Raw genomic sequence first — 24,756 nt, 5'->3', positions numbered from 1 at the left:
CGCTTTAAGGACGACACTGGCCACGTACAAGTTCACGCCTTTTACTCTTCTCCCACCTTCTACAAATCATCTTCGCACGCTCCACAGCCAGGCCTGGGTCCTGTTCCTTAGGCTGGAAGGGTGGTGCTGAGCACTGAGCGGAGGATAGAGGTAGCCTAGGTAGAAAGGGAAGGGGGGGGCTTGATGGAACTGGTGAGCAAGGAATCTGACCTCTGCTTCCCGTTTAAAACTTCTTAGAAAGTTTCAGAAAAGGGCAAATTTTCAGCACTGGGCATCCCACCGCCCCTGCTTGCTTTCAGAAGTTCTCCAAAGGGAGTTGATTCTTCCCAGGGGATTCTTCGCCCAGACTGGATGGGGAAACTCACCGTCCTGGGTGGAGGCTGACGGGACGTAGACGACCGGGACTGTCTGAACTCTGTTCAGGAAGGCATTGTAAACTGCGGGGAGGGGAGGGTGCCGGTTGGTTCCATGCATACAGTGTGTGCTATGTAGGTTTTCCTGCTTGAGCAGGGGGTTGGACTAGACGGCCTCCCAAGGTCCCTCCCAGCTCTGTAATTCCAGAAAACTGGAGAAGACTTCGAATCGAGCGCCCACTGAACGGCTTAAGGGGAGGTGGAGTACGTGCCGTTACTGACTTACGGAGAAAGATGACCATCGTGGAGGCCAGGACGGCAAAGATGGTGAAGAGGAGGACCTGGTAGGAGCCCACCAGATGCCGGACGAGGCTGGCCTCGGCGCACAGATCTGGGCAAGAGGACGAGAGAGTTGGGAGCGTATTCTAGGCCCTGAGCTTGCCCGAGAACGGAGCCAGCTTCCGCCAGGCAGAAGACACCCCCGGTCCTGTCTTCCTTCGAGCTCACCAAATCTGAGATGCTGCTGCTCTGGTTGAAGCCGCACCAGGACGGCCACCCTCTGCCCGGTGAGGCTGCAGGAGAGGTTGACGAAGACGGGTGCTGCCCTCCCGTGGAGAGAGGTGAGGTTGACCACGTGGATGGGGAAGAGGACAAGCCCAGGCATGTCCGGGAGGAGGAGGGGGCGATCCACATGCAGCCCCGGAGAACTGGGGTGGGCCTTGGTGGGACGGGAGAAAGACAGCTCTTAGGGGAAAAGTCCAGCCAAAGAAAATACATCCTTTTTCTGAGAAGTCCGCCCAAACTGGGTTCCAGCAGGAGCTAAGCCCTAATCCAGTGGTCTTCATACTTGGCCCTTGGATGACTTGTGGACTTCACCTCCCAGAATTCCTTAGCCGGTGTGTCTGGCTGAGGAATTCTGGCAGTTGGAAGTCCACAAGTCATCCTAGGGCCCAGTTTGAAGACACCCCCCCTTGCCCTAAACCGTCAGATCTCCTCACTCGTGAACCTCAGAAAGGTGACCGTTTAAGTTCAGGGTTTCTCAACCTGACCCACTTTTAAGATGAGTGGACTTCAAACTCCCAGAATGCCCCAGGCAGGCAGCAAAACGGGCTGGAGAATCCTGGGTGCTGAAGTCCGTCCATCTTGAGAACTTAAAAGGCACCCGGGCCTCAGCAGGGATGGATGAAAGTAACATCTCCGGATGTCGAATGTCAACTCTTTTATCGGTGCCAAGAGCCAGGATGCCAGGAATTATAACCCAGCCACATGCCCAAGACTTCCAGCTGCCAGAATGCCAACTATCAAGGCTCTGGTGCTTCCAGGGGAGGACCGCTGACTTCCCCCACGTGGTCCTTCCCGGTCCCATTGCTTCTTTGAGGATACCTGTATCACAGTAGGATCCTTCCCTATACTTGGTCACACCTTTGGACCTACAAACTCAGGCCTGTCTCCTGTCCTCCAGGTCTACCTGGATCCCGGAGGGGCAGATCCATCGGGAAATCTCCTGGAGGAAAACCAGGGGCTCCTCCGCTGAGACCCAGCTCCACTCCACTCCGCTGAGACCCAGGCCTTCTCTGGGGTCAGTTTTTAACCTACCTCGATGGCTTCCGTCACTCTCCTGGCCCCTAAGACCAAGATTTCACCGGTCATCTGTGAGCTGCCGAGGACAATTTCGGTCTGGTTGAGGAAGAAAGCGGGTACAAAGGGAACTGTGATCCGTTGGGCTTCTTGGGTCTGTTCGCTCTGGAGGGCAGCAGACACGTCCACGAAGCCTTCGGTTGTGCTGAGAGCCAGCAGGTTGTCGTCAGGCTGGGCTTTCACCGTGACTAGGCAAGCGTAGAGCCCTCGATGGGAGCCAGAAGGAAGAGAGACTCTTTTAAACCTGATTTAGGAACGCCTGGATTCCGGGTTTGATCGGAAAGAAAGCCACTCTGAAGGAGACCCCGTAACAGGTGTGCCTCTGAGTTGGGAACTGGAGAGCTGGGGTCGCCGAGCGGCCAAAATTAAAACTTTCCTAAGCTCAAGAAAGAAAATTAAACTTTCTTAAGCCCAAGGAAGGAACGAAAGTTCCCCTATAACGTAAGAGAAATGGTTCTGATGCTTTACAAGACCGCGTTTAAGTATTCTCTGCAAAGATGGACACACACACACACACACACCCCACACACACCCCTTCAAACTCTCCCACCATTCCTGGTCACTTGAAGTTAGCCACGCGTGGAAGGCTCCCAATTCCCCAGCAGTGATGCACCAGTTTCTCTTTTACCTTTATCTGCGTAAAATGCTGGCTGGATGTGAAATATTTTGCTGGCTGGAATATCCAGGATGCTGGGCTTGAAAGCCACTTGGCAGATCAGCTGGGATTCGGGAGAAAGCTGGTTGCTGATGGCCCGAATTTGCTCAGAACTGCAGGGGCCTAAAACAAGACACAGATGTATTCAGGATGTGTGTGAATTTAGGAGATTTTATATATATATACCATTTCAGACAAGGGGATATTCGATCTCTTCTTTAAAAACTCCAGTGATGGAGCACCCACAATTCCTGAAGGCAAAGTATTCCATTGATTGCTCTCACCGTTAGGAAGCTTCTCCTTACAGTATTTTCCTCCCCCCCCCACCCCCCAATTTGTAAATTAGAAACGCAGACACACGATTAATCCCCAATTTCTTAATATTTCACTTGTGTCCTTCCAGGAGTGTGTCTTTGTTGGGAGACAAAATGGCTTCTTTCCTCTTGAAAGAAATATTTCTGTTCCCCCACCCCCACCCCACACACACACACACACACGCCCCCTATAAAATGGCTACACCATCCAGGAGAATTCAAAGCTCCTTTAGGTATGTATATTTTCTAATCATTTTCCAACAAAAATATATTCTAAAGAGAAACAGGACATCTGGTCTCACTCTGATGACCTTCGCTTCCATCTTTTACAGAAAAGGAGAAAAAAAAATCCTTTAAAACCACACTGTCGGACTGGGCTCCTTTCAGGGGTCACCCCTAGGCCACCCCATCTCCTCCAACAGCTTATTTCGGTTTGAAAGGGGCGCCTTCTACCTTGAAGAGTGGTCGGGCCACTTGTGGAGACGAAAACCCGAAATTCAGAGGCGTTGGCAGCGTTGGTGAGGAAGGTTTTGGGACCGAGCTGAAGGCTGAGTCGCGACAGGCCGTGAACGACAACCTGGGAAGGGCAGATTAGAAGACTGAAATTTTTTTTTAAAAAAAAAACACAACAAACCTGTCTTCCAGAAGCTGTTCCCTAAGAGAAATAAAATTATGTAATCTTAAAACAAGGGGTTTATCCATACGTGCTGCAAACGCACAAACACCGCCCCTTCTACCTCTCGGTACGTTCTCACTATCCCGGGGATTTCGTGAAAGACGGTGGCTTTTCCCGGATGCTTGGCAAACGCCGCTCCGCTCACTGCGTCCAGCTTAAGCACGTCGCCGGGGCTGATCTGCCAGGTGCCGGCTTCGCCTAAAAAGAGAGGAGAAAAGTCTTTTTTTTTTCTCGGTGGGCAGAAGGCATCTGAAAGTGGAATTCCAGACTTTTGAAAGTTTTTAATGCAAAAGCGCTTCCCGGATTACACATTTAGGGCGGCTCGGGAAGTGCGCTCACACAACACTGGACACTTCGAACTCTTTGAAGGAAGGGAAAAGCAAACCCTGAAGTAGGATCTAAATCAGGTCTCTCTGAACAGTGTCAGGTAATAACGGGCGCCACAAGGGGTAAAGCTGAGTTAAATGTCCCGCTCGGCAAGAGAGATCTGGGACTCAATTGTGGTCGTATGTCGAGGACTTTCCTCCACAGTGCGACAGGGAGATGGAGGGCAAAGGAAGATCGTCTTATCCCTACTGGATGTCCACGTCTCTCTCCTTTTTTAAAAAAAAAAAGTTTTATTGATTTTTTACACTAACAATCCTTAGCGCCTGGTGTGCACCGTGTTGTTTTGGTTCATTAATTTTTTGGAAAAAACATACAATCAATAATGGTTAATTAACAGTCAACAATGATGAATTTTTATACTCCCGTGGTTAGTATATTGATTAATAGTATATTTCTTTGGCCTTCTCTTCTCCCAACAGTATTCTCCTCCTTTAACCTTAAGTCTAATTTTTGATATTTTCAATGTCTAAATGATGCAACAGAAACATTTGCTTCCATATTTGTACCAAAAACAGTAGGCTCCATATACGACATTTTTTTTCCTATCAACTTACGTTATTTTTTATAAAAATCACCTTAGTGATTCACCCTACATCCTATTTTCATAAATCCTATTTGAGCACAACTTCTCAATTCAAACCATTCTTATCAGTCACAATTTTCTCAGTATTTAACGCCTCTCTCTCTCTCCTCGGAGAGGCGACGACAACCCTGCGGGGGAGATTGGTCCAGCTGGCCCACTGACCTTCCTGGCTCACAAGGGGGGTGCTGAAGCACACGACGTCTCCCACGGCCAGGGGGGCAGAGAGGCTGGGCTCAATGGCGTGTTCCACGGGGACAGCAATGTAATCCGCCATGCCTGGGTGCCTCTCGTCCCAAACGCCCACCAGCGTCACGCCTCGGTTGACGGCTTGGGCGGAGAACGTGTGGTTCTGGTTGCTGGGCCGGATCTGGAGCAGGTCATCCCTGAAAATTAAGCCGAGGGAAGAGAAAGGAGCTGCAGGCGGTCCTCGGCGTACCCCGAAATTCATGTGGCTAAGCGAGACTTTCCTGGAGTGAGTTTTGCCCCCCTCCCCGTTTTACCACCTTTCCTGCCATCAGTCCCATGGCCGTTAAGCGAATCTGGCTTTCCCCCCCCGCTGACTCTGCTTGTCAAGAGGGAGGGTGGCAAAAGGGGATCACGTGAGCCAGGAACTCGACCGTCGTGAGAGTCAGTTGCCAAGCGTCTCCATTTAATATCTTCATGTGACCGTGGGGGATGCTACTGCAACGGTCGTGAAGTGTGGGAAAAAGCGCCCGTAAATTGCATTTTTTCAGCGACGGTCACGAAACGAACTGTGGTCGAGTACAAGGCTACTCAAACCCCCCCGCCCCCAGTAGCTTTCCAGAGCTCAAAGTGTCCCCTTGAACCCGCCTCCCCTAGCAGGGAGGGAGGAGGAGGGCATACCTGTTCAAGGCCAGCTGCAGCTGGGTGTTCTGCGCGTGAAACTTTACCCCGGCGCTGTCGAAGAACCGAACGGTGAGAGTCAAAGCCATGCCCAACGGAAAGGCCGGCAGGGGCGCCCGGCTGGCCGTGTAGAGCTTTGGGGTGCTGCTGAGATGCAGGTAAGAGACTGGGGCCACCTGGGAAGAAAAGGGGGTGCTCTCAATTCCCTTTCCAACAAAGAAGAGGAGGGGGTCAAGCTATTCCCCAAAGCCCCTGAAGGCAGGACAAGAAGCAACGGAGGGAAACTCATCAAGGAGAGAAGAACTAAGGAGGAACTTCCTGACAATTAGAACAATTAACCAGTGGAACAACCCGCCACCAGAAGTGGTGAATGCTCCAACACTGGAAGTTTTTAAGAAGAGACTGGACAGCCATTTGTCTGGAATGGCCTAGGAGGGTTTCCTGCCTGAGCAGGGGGTTGGACTAGAAGACCTCCAAGGTCCCTTCCAACTATTCTGTTCCATCCCATCCCATTCATGGTTGGAGATGTCCCCCCCCCGCCCCATTTTAATGGGCAGGCCTCTTCTGTAGACCCCCTTACCCTCACACCGGTGATGACCGTCTGGTTGACGCCAAAGAGCTCCAGAGAGGTCACCTCCAGGACCGCTGTCCCCGTGCCGACTCCTGCCTTCAAGAGGCCGTGCCCGTCCTCTTCGATGACCGAGGAATTCGGGAAGCACTGCAGGATCCGGGTGCTGACAAAGGCGGCCCCGTCCCTAAGCGAGGAAGGCAGGGAGAATAAATCCCCCGTTTGGGGTAAGGAAGGGTGGAAGGCTCCGGGCCTTGTGGCTGCTCCATCCTGGAGGTCTTCCAGACGAGACTGGACAACTGTAGCCAAGTAACAACCACAGTTATTATACCTGCCCGAGAACCGTCTCTGGTACCTGTTTGTAAGTAACTTGAGCTGTGAATTCATGGACATCAGAATCTGCTCCACGGGACACTCAGGAGAGAAGAGCTGAAATTTGTCGAAGACCTGTGAGGAGGAAGAGGGAGAGAGAGAGAGAGAGAAAGGGATGGAGAGAGAGGGAAAGGGAGAGAGAGGGAGAGAGAGAGAGAGAGAGAGAGAGAGAGAGAGAGAGGGAGGGAGGGAGGGAGGGAGGGAGGGAGGGAGGGAGAGATGCAGCAACTTTTACCCAGGAATGGACCGTGCCTCCATTTCAACATTCAAGGCTGGAGGTTTTCAAGAAAAAGTTGGTATCCGGACGCCTGCCTTGAGCAAGGGGTTGGACTGGATGACCTTCAAGGTCCCTTCCGGCCCTAGGATTCCTTGGGAACAGCCAAGGTTGAGGAAGGAAGTGAAGAAATGCCCGCCAGCTTTTCCACGATTCCTCACCAGGATCTGCACCTCATCGAAGAGTTCGGTGAGGTTTCCTTCCAGCTGTCCGGCTTGGGGGTCCAAAGTCCCCACCGTCACCCTGATGCTGGTCCGGCCTGCTGCCCTGGTCCGGAGCACCATGGCAAAATTGCTCTCCGGAGGAAGGGCCAAGGAAATCTGGTGGGGAAAAAGGCGGGCGGTCCATGACTTACGAGGGCAACATTTACATTGTCAAGGGATACATTTGTTAGTTTTGCCCCGTTTTATGACTTTTTCTTGACACAGTTGTTAAGTGAATCACTGCAAAAGTTAAGTTGTTAAAGTGAATCTGGATTCCCCATTGGCCCTGCTTGTCAGAAGGTTGCAAAAGGGGATCACGAGACCCTCGGGACACTGCGGCCGTCGAAAATAGGAGCCAGTCACCAAGCGTCTGGATTTTGATCACGTGGCCACGGGGAGGCTGCGATGGCCCTAAGGGTGAAAAACGGTTACAAGTCCCGTTTTCCAGGTTTTTCGGTCACTAAATGAACGGTTGTTAAGCCGAGGACTGGCAGCGTCCTTGTACCTGGAACGAATAAATTTTGGGTGGGTGGGTGGACGCTTGATTCCCAGAACAACCCAGCTGGTTGAAATCCGCTCATCTTACAGCTGCCCAGATTGAGGAAGATGGTTGTTGAAATTGGGTGGGTGGGTTTGAAAAGAGGGAGGGTCTTTCCTACCTCTGAGTGTCTGGGAAGAAGGTCGATGACGTCCCGTTTGCTCACTGCCCAGTGGAAGGTCAGGGGTGGACGAGAGTTGCCGAAGGAGAACGGAGTCAGGGTGCTGGTCAGCCCCAAGACGTACACAGGCATCTGCCAAGAAGAGGCAATGGAATAACAGAGTCGGAAGGGACCCTGGAGGTCTTCTAGTCCAACCCCCTGCTCAGGCAGGAGACCCTAGACCATTTCAGACATGTATCTGTCCGGTCTCTTCTGAAAAGCCTCCAGTGATGGAGCACACACAACTTCTGGAGGCAAGCTGTTCTACCGGTTAACTGTTCATTCACAAGAACCACCTGGATTCACATCCGGGACCGGCAGATCAGACTGGGATCCTGAATCTGAGCGTATTCAGGAAATAAAGAGTCAACCCTGGTTACTTACTACAGATCATACAGGTTCCAGTGTCCGAGGGGGGGGGAGGGAGGGAACCCTTCCGTTAGCGACTCACAAATCTTCACACACCAATGGGCTGGGTCCCTGGAACCCACCTCAGTGCCGGTGACGAGTCGAGTGGCCGGGGCGTGGATTCGAATCATGCGCAACTGAACCACTTCCAGCTCCACTTGATCCTGAGGGGGGAAGATGGCTTAAAGGACAGCTCTTCCAGCCTCCGTGTATAGGTACGACCACAGCGGGGGCCCAAATTTCCGTTGCTAAGCAAGGCGGTTGCTCAGCCACACCCAGTTTTTCCCCCAGTGCTTAGCAAGCATGCGCGCGCGCACACACACACACACACACACACACACTAAGAAAAGTACCTGGGAGAAGACAATGACTTTCCCCGTGTCTTCGTTGACGGCCCGGATGGTGCCCAGGATGAAAGCAGTCCCCACGGTCTTGGCGGTGACCTGTCCCAGCCCGTTAACCTCGGCCACCGTTTGGTTGCTGATCGAGAAGTGGATCAGGGATTGAGGCTGGGGTCCCCCTTCCGACATCACCTGGGATCGGAGGCAAAGAACTGTGGGGGGTCAGGAAGACCGTGGCACGGGCTTCTGCCTTCCAAGACCCCCAAAACGCAACCCTCTCCTCCACTACGGCAGCCTCAGTCTGACTTCAACAGGCCTTTGAAGAGAGGGGAGAAAGGCCACGGCCCACAAACCAGCATTGTCTGCTTGGGATCCCGGACTCACCTGCCACATGTTGTGGGGGATCAGGGTCATTTTCTCGGGGATCAGCCTGAAAGGTGGGAAGACCTGGCAAAACACACAACACCATCAAGCTAGTCTTGGGAGAGAGAAGAAATAAAAAGGTCCGTGCATGGGAACACCCAAAACAGGAGTCTTCCAACTTGGCCTTTTGATGACTTGTGGACTTCAACTCCCAGGATTCCTCAGCGTGCTTGGCTGAGGAATCCTGGGAGTTGAAGTCCACAAGTCATCAAAAGGCCAAGTTGGAAGACCCTTGATCTAGAAGATTCCGGTTTTATCCAAGGACTGAGCAACAAACCTTGCTACAATAAATCATGGTTCCCTTTTTAAAAGAATAAAAATTACAAATCTTTTAATTTGCAAATCTTTTCAATTTGCAAAAAATCTCTGAATTTACGAAGCTTTTAATTTCCCAAGCTGTCAATTTACACGTCTTTTGATTTACAAATCTTTTAAGTTTATCCGAGGAAGACGGACAGTTCAAAAATGTGAAAAATCCATCCATCAAAACTAGGAACCTGATTTTTATAGAGGTTGGCAAAGTTTCTTCCCAGCGGTTTCCGACAGGGCTGACTTTGAGGGAGACCCTCAAAGTGTCCTTACCTCCACTTTCCGTGGCGGGGACATGAATTTGACTCCCATTTTGTCCCAAGCTGTAGCCACGAGAGTTGCCTGGCCAACTGCCACGGCTCGGAGCAGGTAGACTTCGGAATAGTCACTGACTTCCTCCATCGGCCTGCGAGAAACAGAAGAACAACAGAGTTGGGAGGGACCTTGGAGGTCTTCTAGCTCAACCCCCTGCTCAAGCAGGCTGCTGGAACTGGGTATGTGTAGTTTAATAAAGAGAAGGACGAGGGGGGGACATGATAGCAGTCTTCCAATATCTCAGGGGCTGCCCCAAAGAAGAGGGTGTCAAGCTATTCTCCAAAGCGCCCTGAAGGCAGGACAAGAAGCAACGGATGGAAACTAGTCAAGGAGAGAAGCAACCTAGAACTAAGGAGAAACTTCCTGACTGTGAGAACAATTAACCAGTGGAACCACCTGCCTCCAGAAGTGGCGAATGCTCCGACACTGGAAGTTTTTAAGAAGAGACTGGACAGCCATTTGTCCGAGGTGGTATAGGGTTTCCTGCCAGAGCAGAAGGTTGGACTAGATGATCTCCGAGGTCCCTTCCAACCCTGTTCTTTTCTCTTCTATTATTCTATTCTATTCTATTCTATTCTATTCTATTCTATTCTATTCTATTCTATTCTATTCTATTCTATTCTATTCTATTCTATTCTATTCTATTCTATTCTATTCTATTCTATTATTTCTATTTCTATTCCATTCCATTCCATTCCATTCCATTCTCCATCCTATCCTATACAAATGGCTGTCCAGCCACTAGTTGAAAACCTCCAGTGACGGAGCACCCACAGCTCCTGGAGGTGAGCTGATTAAGCCTTTCTCAGCTGGGAGCAATGCCCAGTCTGGAGGGATCCTTCCACTTGTCCCTGGGGCCGGCTGGAGAAAAGATTGACCCGGCTTAAGTCTTCTGCACGGGGCAGACTTACGTCAGACTCACGATTGGAGAGGCGGCTTTCAGCTGGAGATGCATGTAAGTGAAGTACTTGCTCCGGAAAGCCGAGCGATGATAGCCCAGCACTCGGACCGAGACCAGCACAGACTTGCCAATCTCTACCTGGGGAGGCGGCGGCGGGGGGGGGGGGAAGAGAGAGAGAGAGAGAGAGAGAGAGGAAGAAACACGAGCCTGCTTCTTTTTCTGCCTGGCCCCCCGGCAAGGTGAATTTTCATTCTTGGCCTTACTATGAAGATAGTCCTTGAGTTACGACCGTCATGGACTCTTTCTCTTACTGCTTTGATTTTACAATGTGTTTTTTGGGGCCAGTCATTAAGAGAGAAGGGGGTAGTCGTAAAACGCAAAGGGATCGGTTGTTCAGTCGAGGACTACTACGTGCACGAGGCCAGCTTTAAGAAGGATCTGACACCGGTTGGGGGGGTGGTCATTAGGGAGACAAGCCTGGATTGGCTGTTTCTTTAAGGAGGAAAGCATCCGAGATAAGAATCAGATAGTTGAACACGGTTATCCAAGGTCTTCCTCACCTTATCAATCAGATCCACCTCCAATTCGTACATGTTTGATACTCGCAGGTAAGCGGTAGCCGGTCCCAAGAACGCCAGGCAGAGGTCGTAGACCTCCAGGGCCAAAGAACCAGGCAGGACAGGAGCCACCTGGAAAAAAGCTACAGTCAGCTCAAATTGGGAGGGTAAAAGCAGACCTGCCTTGTGTGTTCATAGCTTTATGTTTTAATCAAGCCATTATCCCCTGGCAATCGCATAGCAACGGTCCATCTTAGGACCATCATGGTTTCTAGGATCAGCGCGAATGCGCCACTAACCACAAGGATAAATACATCTTGATTTTCTGGTTCAGAAGATGTTCTACAGAAGATGGTCTGAACTTCCGACGTGGCGTGCCGAGCATCGTCTGTCCTTCCAATGTGTCCTACAGAGCCTCACCTGAACTTCCAACGCGTCCCGCTACACGTCTTTTGAACTTGTGACAAGCAGCTCAAATGACAACCGACCGAGTTTCCTCAGCTTCAAGACGGTTGTGAGGATCGTTATGAAATGGAAGGTGACGGGACTGTTTAAAAGGCTGATCTCTCTCTTCCCCGCAGAAGGGTCTCCAAGACCCCGCAGCGACTCACTTGGATGGCGCTCTCCACTTCCCGGTAGGTGATGTTTGCCATGTCCTCGCTGGTGCTGTTGACGAAGAAGTACCCAGAGCCTTCCACCAGCGCAAAGGTTTCCTGGGGGGGGAACACAAGCGCCAGAGGTGCTTAATGGCTTTCTAAACTCAAAGAAAGTATCGTTTGGGCATCCCAGCACTGACCGAAGCCACCCTTGGTCCTACCTTTACATCAGGATGGTTGTACACGGTGACGTTATCGGGGACCACACTCACATCCTCAACCAACAAGAGTTCCACAGCTGCAGAAGCAGGAGAGTTAGAGACCTCCTAAAGGCACAACAAAATCAACGACAGGTGTCTAGACAGGAGGTTCGGCCCATATTGGAAGCTGTTTTTCCTTCTATGCCAACAAGGTGGGATTTCTTTCGATTCTCAGCTCCGGGAACCATCAGATCCCTCCACAGCTCCTTTCCTTCGAAAGGCATACATCTCCAGGAAGTTGTGTGGATGGCGACCATCCACTAAGGAGTTATGGAAGCTATTGGTTGGAATGGACCCTGAGGTTTGTTGAAGGGCTTCCAACGGAGCTCATTCAGAGACGGAGAACCCATCGACCTCGTGGCATTGCCTGACTGCCCGTTATTTCCCATCTTGCCTTCCGGGGGTAACGCAGAACGGGTCCTGATCTTCTGTGTAATGCTCCTTATAGATATTTCAGAGAGGGCTATCGCACACCCCCATTGGCTCTTCCCTTTTGGAGATCTGAACGTTCCCCCACCACCACCCCCGTCTCTCTTTTTTGGGTGGCATGGTTTCCTGCCCAAATCTTTCCCTCCGACTCACTTTTGGACTGCCTCTCTCAGAATATTTCACAAAGCTGACCGCGATCAGAACCGTCCCTTTGATCTGGTGGACCTCTAACAGCTGGTGGCCTGGGAGGAGCCCAACGGGCCAGAAAAGTGGAGAAGGGGAAAAAAAAAGAGACATCAGAAGAAAACTTAGCCAATGGGATCTGGAGTGGAAGAGAGGATGGAGGAGACACAGGTCCTCTTAGAGAAAGCGGCCGAGGGGGCTAGTTTAGTGGGAGAGAGAAGGCGGAAGCGCACCGTGGAGCCTGGTCTGCCCAGTCCCATCATCCTTCTCCACCATCTGCATGGACCGTGGCTGAGTGAAGCGCGCCAGGCTTTCATTGGCCGAGGTCCACTCCAGGATCAGAGAAGAAAAATTGTCAAACTTCCTCCGCTGCTGGTCAAACAAAGCTAGCTCCAAAATGGTGTTCCTCAGACTGGACACGGGGACCTGGAAGCATCAACGCCTCCGTTTCATTTGAGAGGCAGGTGGAGGAAAGGAGGAGTTCTCTGCCTCCCTGGGTGGTCTCCAGACCAACGGCCGCCTCCAAGCCGCCCCGCCGTTATCTCCGAGGCCCTCTTCCTCCCACACACGTACCAGCTGCTTGTGGTGCTGAGGCAAGGGACAGGGAGGCGTGCCGGCGGCCATTTTGTACACGGGCGCAACAGCCATGCTGGCCGGGTGGGCGCAAATGAAGTTGACGTGCACCATCTCCACGGCAGGGCTGGGATTGAACACTCCGGGGTGATTGCCCACTTGGAAGGTGAAGACCTGGGGGGGGGGGGGAACAAGCAAAGAAGGGAGATCAAAGGCCCGAGCTTGGCCACCAGCTGAGGGATAGACAGACTAAGAGGGCGGCTGGATTGCCAAGCAAAGGGATCCGTGGTCCTGAAAGGAGAAGAAATCAGAAGCTCTAGCAGTACACACAGCCTACGCTGAGGTTTCTCCACCCAGGAAACTTGAAGACGGAATAACTGAATTGGGAGGGACCTTGGAGGTCACCTAGTCCAACCCCCTGCTCAGACAGGAGACCCTGTACCTTTTTAGACAAACGGTTGTTCAATTTCTTCTCGAAAACCTCCACTGATGGAGCACCCGTAAGTTCTGGAGGCAAGCAGTCCCACTGGTTAATTGTTCTCGCTGTCAGGAAATCTCTCTTTAGTTCTAGCTTGCTTCTCTCCTCGATTAGTTTCCATCCGTTGCTTTTTATCTTGCTTTCTGGTGCTTTGGAGAAGAGCTTGACACCCCCCCCCCTCTTCTTTCGGGCAGCCCCTCAAATATTGGAAGACTGCTGTCATGTCCCCCCCCTTAGTCCTTCTTTTCATTAAATTAGACATTCTCAATTCCTGCAACTTTCTCCACATGTTCATCTCCCAGAATTCCCCAACCATCCATGCTGATTCTATCAAAGCCAGCAAGATTGGCTTCAGCCAAGAGCCAAGATGAGCAGGACTTCTGGGAACTGGAGTCCAACTTTGGGCAGGGCTGGCTGGGGGTTTCTGGAAGCTGAATTCCACAAGTCTCAAAACATGGCAGCTGGGGAATTCTGGGAGTTGAAGTCCACCCGTCTTCAAGCTGCCCACCTAGGTCCCTCGCTATCAAGTCCCTCTTCAGGCAGAAGACACACACCCGCCTGTTACCTGCTCCCCCAGTTCCAGGCACGTGACTCGGTAAATGTACTGGTTCTGCTTCCTCCGAGCCGGCAACCGAACCTCCGCCACGTGGAATTTCTTCTTATCGTCCATTTTGAGCTCCAGGAAGAAACGGGACGGCTCTAACACCCAGGGCCCGGGACCCCCCTCAAAGACCATGTCCTTCGTGGAATGCCAAGTCACCAAGGCCGTTTGCACGGGGTTCACGGCCTGGACAAAAAGGGGGGGAAAAATAGAGGGAAGATGTTGGGGGGTGATGGACTGTCCAGTTCAGGGCAGGTCAATCTCCAAGGCTGAAAAGCCCCTTTTCAAAGTGAGACGGGCAACAGATAAATTTAATCAAACAAACAAAATTAGGTCGCCTGGATTAATCCATCAACCACCACCAAAAAAACGAGGAAATGGGGGTGGGGGGAAGGAACCAGACAAGAGCTTCCACCTTGAATCAAGGCCAAGCGGGAATTTCCCTCCTCACCTTGAGGGGCTCGTAAGCTGCGAACGTCGCGCTGGCTTCGAAATACTCCTCAAAGATGGCGACGCTGGCCGTCACTAGCGCGTGGCCCAGGGACTTGGCCATGAGCTGGATGCTGGAGCAGAACGTGGCGCCCACTTTCGGCTTCCCTGCAAAAGCAGATCGTGGCCGGATTGTGTTTCGGCTTAGATGGGGGGAGGCAAGAGGACTACAAGGGCCATAATCCCACTCCTCCCAATCTCCTGTGGCGGCCCTTAGTTAACGATCCACCAGGCTCCAGGCTGGAAAATGGGAGACCGTGAGTTCTAGTCCCACCTTAGGCACGAAAGCCAGCTGAGTGACTTTGGGCCAATCACCAGGAGATGGTGAGTTCTAGTCCTGCCTTAGGCATAAAAGCCAGTTGGGTGACTCTGGGCCATTTCTTCCCTCTCAGCCCAGCCACCTCGCAGGGTTGTTGTTGTGGGGAAACACTGGAGGAGGAAGGCATATGAGGTACATTCGCTGCCTTGAGTTATTTGTAAAAATAACAAGAGGCAGGATGGAAGTAAGCAAACAGCTCTGCTGTTATTTTTTTCAGGAAACCTTTGCCCACGTGCAGAAATCTTCAGTACATTTCATCGGTTTGATGCGGGAAGGAGGGAAAAGTCTCGCCTTGCCACCAGAGGCGCTCACAAACCAAGAAAGCTGGCCTAATGTAAGCCTGGGCTTGCTCTTGTACCTTCTTCGCTCAAGGCAAACACGCCTTGCTTGTCCATGCCGACGTCCAAGGCCAGTAGCGAGCAATCGGTGAACGCTGTGGTCCGCCCCGTCTTCTTCTCCACATGGTACATTGCAAGTGGCACCTCCAAGACGTGGCCGATCTCGGCGTCGGCCTGGAAGGGCAGGAATTCCATCTGGGACAGCCTCAGCACAGACACCTGCGTGGGAGCGAGAGGTTGAAAGGCCCCTGGCAGGTGGCTGCTATGCAGCTAGTCCTCAACTATGCAGCTAGTCCTCCACAGCGGGATTTTGATCACTCATTTGAGGAACCTCACCAGACCAGACCTGGTTTTATGCTGCCCGTTTAAACGAAAGAGACCGTTGTAAAGAATGTAAGTCAAAATCCGTCCTCCTGAATGGGCATTTTTGGGGGGGAAATTGCCCAAAATTGGTCACAAATCGCAGTCATTTGACCGTGGGACGTTGCAACTGTTTATTGCAGGGGTCTTCAAACTTGGCCCTTTTATGACTGAGGAATTCTGGGGGTTGAAGTCCACAAGTCATAAAAGGGCTGGTTTATTGAGTGACTGTTCAACGTTTCGACAAGCACTGAAAAAAGGCACTCAGGACCCGTTTTTCACCCTTCAACTCCCAGAATTCCCTAGCCAGCATGGGGTTCTTCACCTGGTCCTCGACTTGAGACAGTAACTGAACCCAGAATTATGGCTGTAAGGCCAGACACTTGTGTGACTGGCAGGTCGTTTCCTGGTTGTTTCCCCCAGCGGCCATCAAGTCAAAGACACAGTTGCTAAGCAAGCTCCTGTATCTGGGCAGCGGCAAGTTAAGAACAGGCCGGACTTCTAAGCTATTGGATGCATCGCTGAGTGGTGACCTTTCCTGGCTTCTTTGCCAGGGAAACCGACTTGCCTGGATTTCTCCAAAATGGAAGGGATTCTGCACGTCTCTAGCCTGCACCGCGCTTTGCCCCTCGGCCAGACCCGCCGCCACGACGCCCTTGACGGTGACGGTGGCCACCGTCTGATTGGAGGAGGTCCAGGTGAAGTTGCCGCTGCCTCCCTCCACCTGCAGAAAGGCGGGCCAGGCTGTAGAGGAAATCAGGGACACCCCCCCCACACACCTCCACCGGAAAGCCCCTCCTCCAAAATGCGGTCCCGCATGGCAGCTGACCTGAACTTTATAGCGGTACAAGAGATCCAGAGAATGGTAGGGGAATGCTAAGGAAGAAGGGGTCAGCTGGATGGGGAGATAGATCTTTATTTCTTGCTCATGGCTGATGGGGGAGACGAAATAATCTTCCAGGCCGCTCTGAAGACAAAAAATTTTTTTAAAAGGGGAGGATTTAATTTTTTTTGAGAGCCGCTTCGAGAAATGCCTCGCGTAATTATCAATGGAGAATAATCTACACTGATGACACGCCCTAGTTTGGTAATGAAACATCAGCGAGAAAACAGCCCAGCTCAGAGAGCACCAAAGACCCCACAGTCCTCCTCCTGCTCGACCTCCCTTCTAGCCCTGATGAGGTTACCTAGCTGGGTCAGGAAACGTCTGCAAGAAAGCCACCCAGCTCAGAGAGCACCAAGAATTGTCTGTGAATGGGGCAAAATCATTTCAACACCCCGAAGTTCTTAAGTTTACTTGCTTAAAGGTTTCAATGAACTGTGCTGAACGCTTCAGGGTCGACCCCTTCCAATCCCACCAGGCCCCATTTTTGTTCCTTTTGGAAAAATCCAAATGGAGATCCAATGGGCTGAGTTGGCCGAGTTATCAGAAACCTGCCAATAAAAAAATAAAATAAAAATTCCTCGGCTGGGAAAGAGCTTTTGGCTGCTCCTACCTGGAGAAGAACGGAGAGCAACGTGGCTTTAATCGTCGTCACGCCTTCCTTCAGCGCCTGGGCGACGTGATAGGAGCCGTTCGCAGACGACGTGAACTCCTCCAAATATTCCTTGGGAAAGTGGTGATCGATTCGGAGATTCTGGAAAGACCAAAGGATCATCATTTTCTAAAGGATCCCAGTAGGGAAAAAGGCAAAAGCTTGTAAGCCGCCCTGAGTCTTCCGAGAAGGGCGGGATATAAATGGAATTAAAAAAAAAAAAAACTTGGCAGCAAGCCGGGATGGAGGAGACAGCGCAGATTGGAATGGCTTTCCTTAGAATCGGTTAAACAGGGTCGGGGGTGCAAGATTACAGGCGAGTCCTCGACTTACGACTGGTTACTTAGCAACCATGAAGAAGCTCCGACGGACCTGCTCGGGAACCCTGATTTGACACTCTGACGGTCAGGTCCCCCCATGGTGACACAAACGTACTTCGGGTGCCCGGGCCACATTTATAACCCGTGGCCACAAGACGGTGGTTTTACGATGGTTTTACCAAAAAACTAGCAATGCCTTCCAGTTTTTAGCAAAACTGTGCCCCAAGGGACCCCTCAGTGTAGTGGCCAGTGTTCGCTTAATGTCCACGGAATTCACTGAACGACTGCTGCAAAAAGGTCATGGAATTGGGTTGGTCACGAGCAACAACCACGATGGGCAAGTTCTACGACCGTTGTTAGCGTGAGGTCTACTCGCGTGCAGGTTTTCTCCCCCGACACCTACTCACATCAGAGGGGTAGATCTTGGTGCTCGATTTGTCGAAAACTTCGACGGTGACGGTGTAGGTCTGCCTCACTTCTAAGGCCCACCGGTTCCCCGGCTGGACCGTGAAGCCTGCAAGGAGTATGAAAGGAGAAGCTGAAGAGAATTGACAGCTCATTTTGTGCCTTCTAGATCAGGGTTTCACATTTGAAGACGGGTGGACTTCAGTTCCCAGAATCAGCAGACTGGCTGGGGGATTCTGGGAACTGAAGTCCTCCCCTCTTAAGGCATCCTGGCTGGGGGATTCTGGGAGTTGAGGTCCACCCCTCCTAAAGCAGGCTGGCTGGGGGATTCTGAGAGTCAAAGTCCACCCCTCTTAAACGTTTTCTGGCTGGAGAATTTGGGGAGTATAAATCCAGCCATCGTAAAGCATGCTGGGGATTCTGGGCGTTGAAGCCCACACTTCTTAAAATGGCTACATTTGAGGAACACTGCTGTAGCTGGAGCCAGTGGAACAGCAGGCCGAGAGTCCTTACCTAGAAATCCTGGTTCTACCACATATATGGTGCAGTTCGGAAGGCCTAGCGATCCTCGCATGTAGACGTCTGAATGCGCCCGTAAGGAATTTAACATTTTTTGGAAACAAAGTGGGGGAGAACAGAAGGGGAAAGGGGTTTCTGTGGCTAAAGTAAGCGTCTCTGGGTCCCCTGGAAAGTCGGCCCAACGGAAAGAGGATTTTGATGAAGACCGTTAGTCACGAGGAGGCTGGCATTTGCCCTTCACCACACTGGGAAAGGGGTAAGGCCTGTGTGTGTGCTAGGAAGGAAGGAAGGAAGGAAGGAAGGAAGGAAGGAAGGAAGGAAGGAAGGAAGGAAGGGGGAGGGAGGGAGGGAGGGAAGGAAGGAAGAGGAAGAAGGAAGGAATAGAGGAGAGAGGGAGGATCAGAGATCACGAGAATTAGCTCTGGTGACTGCTAAGGAAGGATACTCTTATGGACAAAGGCCAGATTCACCTGCCCCAGCTGGAGGGCGGTGACGGTGGCTGTACCTGCGTCCAGTTGGGCCACCGGGAGAAAAAGAAATCCATTTGGCGCCTTCACTTCCTCCTGCAGTTCCAGCTCATAGTGTTCCAGAGGCAGCTCAACCTCTGCAGGAAAAAAGAGGCCGGGGAGCTTTCTAACAACGTTGGCAGGTAAGCTGTTTCCCCCCCCGCCCCCCCATCTCACCCCCTCCAACCGACCCAGGCCTCCAATCTTGCTTCACCTGAGTTGCTTTCAAAGTCTGTGGATTTCAACGCCCAGAATTCCCCAGCCAGCACAGCTGGCTCGGGAATTTTGGGCGTTGAAACCCACAAATCTTTAAATTCTCTTAGGTCAGAAGACACACTCCTGCTCAAGCAGAGATCTGGGTTCCCAGGATGGATTGAACCATGGCTTAACAAACAAACCACACCTGGCTAGAAGCTGCCCAGGCCCGAAGCCTGCCCACGTGGATTCAGACCACCAGCTTTTAAGTATCTTCTCAAACTGCCCCCCCACAAAGCAATCCTACAAATTCCAGATGTTTCTCACTCACCCTGAACGAGCTTCGTGGTTCACCAAACACGCCAGCCAGCGGGGCAACGGCAGGGTGTGTGTGTGTGAGAGAGAGAGAGAGACCCCTCTGCTTCGCTGCCAAAAGGCCCGTTCCCAACGTTTGAAGGGAACCAGGAGGGTCGCAGCGGCCTACCTGTGATCTTTCCCTGAACTATTTTGCCAACTCTGTATTTGATATAAGCTCCCACTAGCAGGAAGACATCATAGGAAGGGATAAGGAAAATGTTCTCCAGAACCAAGAGGCGCACCAAAGCCGCGGCAACTTTCTGGGCGAGGGGAGGGAGGAACAAAGCAGAGACTTCAGAGATGGCGCTTCCGCCACCCCCACCGCTCAGTTCAGGGAAATGGGCAAAGGGGTTTTAAGGCCACCCTCGATTTAACCGAGGGGGTCGGTGCCTGGATGACCCTGCCTTGCCACTGCCCCCCCTCCCCCCCCCGCCCTCGTCTGTCTGGAAACACGGCTGGGGGGGTGGGGGTGGGGAAGGAACCCACCTTGTAAACAGGCTCCTGGATTCGGACCTTGATGACGGCTGCCCCGGTTTTGATTCCCGAAACCAAAATCCTGTCGCCCTGTTTCTCCTCCTTTTCCATCTGGATGATGTAGTCGGGTGGAGAATATTCCGCCTCTGAGTATTTTAAAATCCTGGAGCACAAACAAACCCAGCTTTCAGAGGAGGCAAAAGATCCTGCAATCCATTTAATTATCTGTCTATCTATATCCATCCATCCATCCATCCCTCCGCCTGCCTCTATCCATCTATCTCTCCTTCCCTCCTCTCTATATATCTCTATCTATCATCTACATCTATTCAACGTCTATCCTTGCCTCCCTCCATCCTCTATATAACTCTATCTGTCTATATCCATCTATCCATCCATCCATCCACCTGCCTCTATCTATCTATCTATCTATCTATCTATCTATCTATCTATCTATCTATCTATCTATCTCTCCTTCCCTCCTCTATCTCTCTCTTTGTATCTATCATCTATATCTGTCATCTACATCTATTGATCGTCTATCCTTCCCTCCCTCCATCCTCTATATATCTCTGTCTATATCCATCCATCCATCCATCCATCCATCCATCCATCCATCTATCTGCTTATCTATTCTATCTCAAATGTGTTTGCTCACAAATGAGGCTCCAATTTCACCTGGTTTAACAGACAGGATTTTTTCTTTCTTTCCAGGATGGTAGACATCTCATAACAAAAGGTGTGGCTGGTGTTTACTATCTATTCCAAAGTTAGGAGGAAGGTAATCACACCAAGACTTTCCACCCGGTGCCATAGAGTCAATTTGCCCTCAAGCTCAGGATTTCGCCTGACCTGATTTTCTTGGAGAGCTCCAGGTTTTCCATTTCATCGTCCTTGGCAACGCTCCACTCGAATTCCAGACCTTCCAAGCTGCTGAAGGTGTTTCCTGCAAGAGAGAAAGCCAGGTATGTACTTGGAGCTGGAGCAGATACGGTGATGATCAGGTAATTCTTAGTTCTGAGGGGCTGAATGGTTACGCTCCTGCCCGAAGGCGGGATTTATTTTTTTCCTGGTACTAGAGCAAAGGGAGATCTGAAAGCCAAGAGGCAAAAGGCATTTTCTTTCGCTCTTGCCCGTTTCAGATATCTAGGAAGATGGGTTACAGAAAGGGTTCGGGTGATAATCCCTGAGCGGGGCAGGATCCGAATCTGAACCAGCACCTTCGGCGTCTAAAGCTGTCACGCTCAGCTCCAAGGGAGAGTCTTCCACGTAGATCTCCCGAGTTCGCGAGACTATTTCCACCTGCTCGATCAGATCCACGATGATGTCGCAACGGAGCAAGTGGCCGGTCACTGGAAAAACACAACGACAGCAAGCACAAGGCGGCTGAAGTCAACCAGACAAACAAACGATTTCTTACTCATCTCGAATTTCACGTCAGAGCCTCCAATTCTTCATTAGAGAATCGGAGAAAGCAAATTGGTCTCAAAAGGTCTGTGACTTTCCATTGTTCCGGTCTCTGAATGCTGAAGGTCCCAACCAGCCTGCTGGGAAGGGTCTTCTTTCACAAGAAAAGGCATCCCCCCCCCCCCCGCTCCCCTCTGTCCTTGCAAAAAATCGGAGCTGGACTAAGCAGCGGTGATGGGTTTCTGTCAATTGCTCTGAATGCTCAGCAGGGGCCGCTGGACACAATGGTGAACCCATCCCATCTGCTGTTGGCCAAACAGCCGGCAAGCGGCACCCCTGAGAATTCTGGGAGTTGAAGTCCACACGTCTTAAAGCCATGCTGGCTGGGGAATTCTGGGAGTTGAAGTCCACAAGCAACCTAGAACTAAGGAGAAACTTCTTGACAGCTAGAACCACCTGCCTCCAGAAGCTGTGAATTTATTTATTTATTTATTTATTGATGGGATTTGTATCCCGCCCTATCTCCTGAAGGACTCAGGGCGGCTCACAATAAAACATATAATAAGTGCATAAATCAAGATAAATGAAATTGAGAACATCAGTGCAATAAAAAATTAGAGAATTTAAAAATGAATTAAAAATACTAAATATAAATTAATTAAGATGCCTGTCAGTCTAGGTCAGCTTGGTGGAACAGGTGTGTTTTGAGGCCGCGGCGAAAGGATTGGAGGTTTTGGGCTATCCGAAGCTCAGGGGGGAGCTGATTCCATAGGGTTGGTGCTCCCACAGAGAAGGCCCTCCCCCTGGGGGTCGCCAGCCGACATTGCCTAGCTGACGGTACCCTGAGGAGGCCTTCTCTGTGTGAGCGTACTGGACGATGGGAATTTGTTCCCGGCAGCAGATGGTCCTGCAAGTATCCCGGACCTAAGCCATGTAGGGCTTTAAAGGTAAGTACCAGCACCTTAAATCTCACCCGGAGGGCAACTGGTAGCCAATGCAGCTCCCGCAGGAGGGGTGTAATATGGGAGTATCGGGAAGCTCCCATCACAACCCGCGCAGCTGCATTCTGCACCAGCAAGAAGAGACTGGACAGCCACTTGTCTGAAATGGTATAAGGTTTCCTGCCTGAGCAGGGGGTTGGACTAGATGACCTCCAAGGTCCCTTCCAACTCTATATTATTATAATTATTATTGTTGTTGTTGTTGTTTTGGACATCCCTGCTGTAACACATCCCAGACAGAGGGCAGAGCTGCATCTTTAGAGATTTTGAAAAGGCCAGGGAAGTGCTGGAGTGGGGGGTGGGGTGTCAGCCCTGCTTCTGGAGGAGTCCCCACCTACCTATCTCCTCTGCTATTATCACACTGGCTAGCTTTGTGGCCTGCAGAGAGCGGGTGGTGAGCAACGCTTTCTGGGAGCAAACAGTCCCGTTCTCGTATATTGGATCAATAGTGACCATGTCATGGCGGGTGGAGTACCTACAAGACAGAACAGAAAATGCTTAGGTGTTCCTCTACAAGCAACAGCTCCTCATCCTCCCCCCAGTTGGTCTTCCCAGCAGCTGTTGGTCCAGACTGATACTTGAGGCAGCAGCATTTGAGACTTGGGAGCTGGTTTCAGATCGTCAGCCAGCTCAACTACAGTCGCTGCTGTCAAAACCCAGCCGGTGTTTCCTCTCTGTTACCCCTCATATAAAAAGAGGAGGCATTTATGAATGTAATAAAAGCAGGCTCCTTCAAACAGTATTTTAAGCAACAAGAACACCTCCATGGCCAGATAATGTTCTGCTTAGCAGTGAGGCAACTGACCTCAACCCCGTTTAATTCTAATGCAATTAGGCTTGCTAAAGTTTGGCAATAGAATTCCCCCCTCCCCCCATTCTTGGATGACAGTAGAGGGTTTTTTTCAATTATGGATGACTTAATAAAAATGTTTTTTCGATCCTGGATGAATTAGCAATAGCAGGGGATTTTTTTACCCAATTCCGGACGAATAATTAATATTATTTTTCCAATTCTGGATGAATTAGCAATAGCAGTAATTCCCCCCCCCCAATTCTGGATGAATTAATACTTTTTCAATTTTGGATTAATAGTTTTTTTCCAATTCTGAATGCATTAATAATATATATATATTAAAAAATTCTGGATGAACTATTGATACTTTTTCAATCTTGGATTGATAGTTGCTTTTCCAATTGTGAATGCATTCATATATTTTTTTTCAATTCTGAAGGAATGATTGATGCTTTTTCAATTTTGGATTAATTCTGAATGCATTAATAATATTTTTTTTCCAATTCTGGATAAACTATTAATACTTTTTCAATTTTGGATTAATAGATGCTTTTCCAATCCTGGAAAATGCTGGAGGAACTATTGACTTTTTCAATCTTGGATGGATGGTTGTTTTTTCCCCCAAATCTGAATGCATTAATAGCAGGCCTTTTAAAAATTTAGGATTAATTAGCAATAGATTACCCACCCCCCCCAAATATTCTGGCTGTATTAGCAATAGCATCGCTTTATGGTTCTTATTTCCGGGTCTTCGCCCCGCCTCCTCCCCGTGACGTCACCCCCTCCGCCCGCCCCTTTCCCGCGAGGCCCCGCCCCCTCACCAGGAATAACACCCCCCCTCAGCGCCCAGCACGAAGGGCACCCGCTTATCCCGGCTGAAGGGCAACAACACTTTCGGCACGTTCAGCTTGTAGGCCCCCGCGGGCCCCGTTAGAAGCGCCACGGCGAGGAAGAAAAGCGGCGGCGGAGCCCGAGCCCGCCGGGAAACCGCCCTCATCTTCGAAAGGAGCCCGGCCGCGGCTCCAAAAATGGCGGTCTAAAACAAAAAAAAAACGTTGCTTCTTTCTCTCTGGCGCGTTGCCTGATGCGCATGCGCCGCCTGGGCACGTTCCAGCCTCGCGCTTTATGTCGTCGATCTGCGCGTGCGCCCGGCTCGTCTTGCGCTTCGCTGTTAAAACGCAAGAGGCGCTTCCTCGCGTTTGCGTCTGCGCAGACTTTTTATTATTATTATTTTTTTATTCCTGAATTTTGACTCGAGGGGCTGATAACGATTTCTTGGGATTTATCGGATTTGCCCAGAAAGAGCGACGAGGCGCTTTGTGAAACGAGATCGGCCATCTCTTGCGCTGCAATACCGCAGACGACGGAGAGAGGGCAGCTGGGAGACCCCCAAACCGGCGTTTGCTGCCACCTAGAGGCGGTGCTAAGACTTGCAACGCAAAAAAAAAATTCAGTGCAATATCTGGGCAGTCTAGAAATTGCGGTCTTGATGGTGGACCCCAAATTTGGAGGGGTGGATTAATTTCTACCCTTTATGGCATAATGGCAGCCTTGGTACTCTCTGGGTTGTCTCAACATGTTGACCCCCAAACTTGGGTTAATAAAACAGTTAACACGTTGGGCTGAACCACCAACTTACCTGACTTGACTGGAGTTCCTGTGTGGTGGTGGTGAATTTAACAAGACAGTCTGGTTGTTGACTTACAAAATATCACTCCTGACTTAACAATTATGTCCAGAAACGTCATAAAATGGGAGAAGGAGCACTTAACAAATGTC

At 50.8% G+C, this 24,756-nt stretch overlaps 1 protein-coding gene across 1 annotated transcript; it reads right to left on the bottom strand.

Annotated features, from left to right (window-relative positions):
- Positions 1-27: 27 nt before the first annotated feature.
- Positions 28-23,974, bottom strand: NUP210L (nucleoporin 210 like; the record flags this gene model as incomplete). The annotated part of the gene is made up of 40 exons (XM_081340115.1): positions 28-155; positions 366-437; positions 640-744; positions 861-1,071; positions 1,950-2,197; positions 2,620-2,769; positions 3,414-3,537; positions 3,698-3,834; positions 4,769-4,989; positions 5,471-5,646; positions 6,051-6,225; positions 6,394-6,485; positions 6,846-7,004; positions 7,547-7,678; positions 8,077-8,157; positions 8,347-8,526; positions 8,719-8,781; positions 9,340-9,472; positions 10,293-10,420; positions 10,843-10,971; positions 11,451-11,552; positions 11,657-11,761; positions 12,278-12,366; positions 12,541-12,733; positions 12,881-13,054; positions 13,924-14,145; positions 14,411-14,556; positions 15,126-15,324; positions 16,034-16,189; positions 16,295-16,486; positions 16,962-17,102; positions 17,728-17,834; positions 18,239-18,307; positions 18,690-18,848; positions 19,430-19,562; positions 19,789-19,939; positions 20,629-20,722; positions 20,997-21,128; positions 22,523-22,659; positions 23,799-23,974. 40 exons carry the CDS (start codon positions 23,972-23,974, stop codon positions 67-69), a joined length of 5,682 nt encoding a protein of 1,893 aa, XP_081196241.1. The 3' UTR covers positions 28-66.
- Between the last annotated feature and the right edge of the window lie 782 nt (positions 23,975-24,756).

Source organism: Vipera berus, assembly GCF_964194415.1.
Source record: "Vipera berus genome assembly, chromosome: 16".
Lineage (NCBI taxonomy): Eukaryota > Metazoa > Chordata > Lepidosauria > Squamata > Viperidae > Vipera > Vipera berus.
This window is presented reverse-complemented; position numbering and strand designations above follow the sequence as displayed.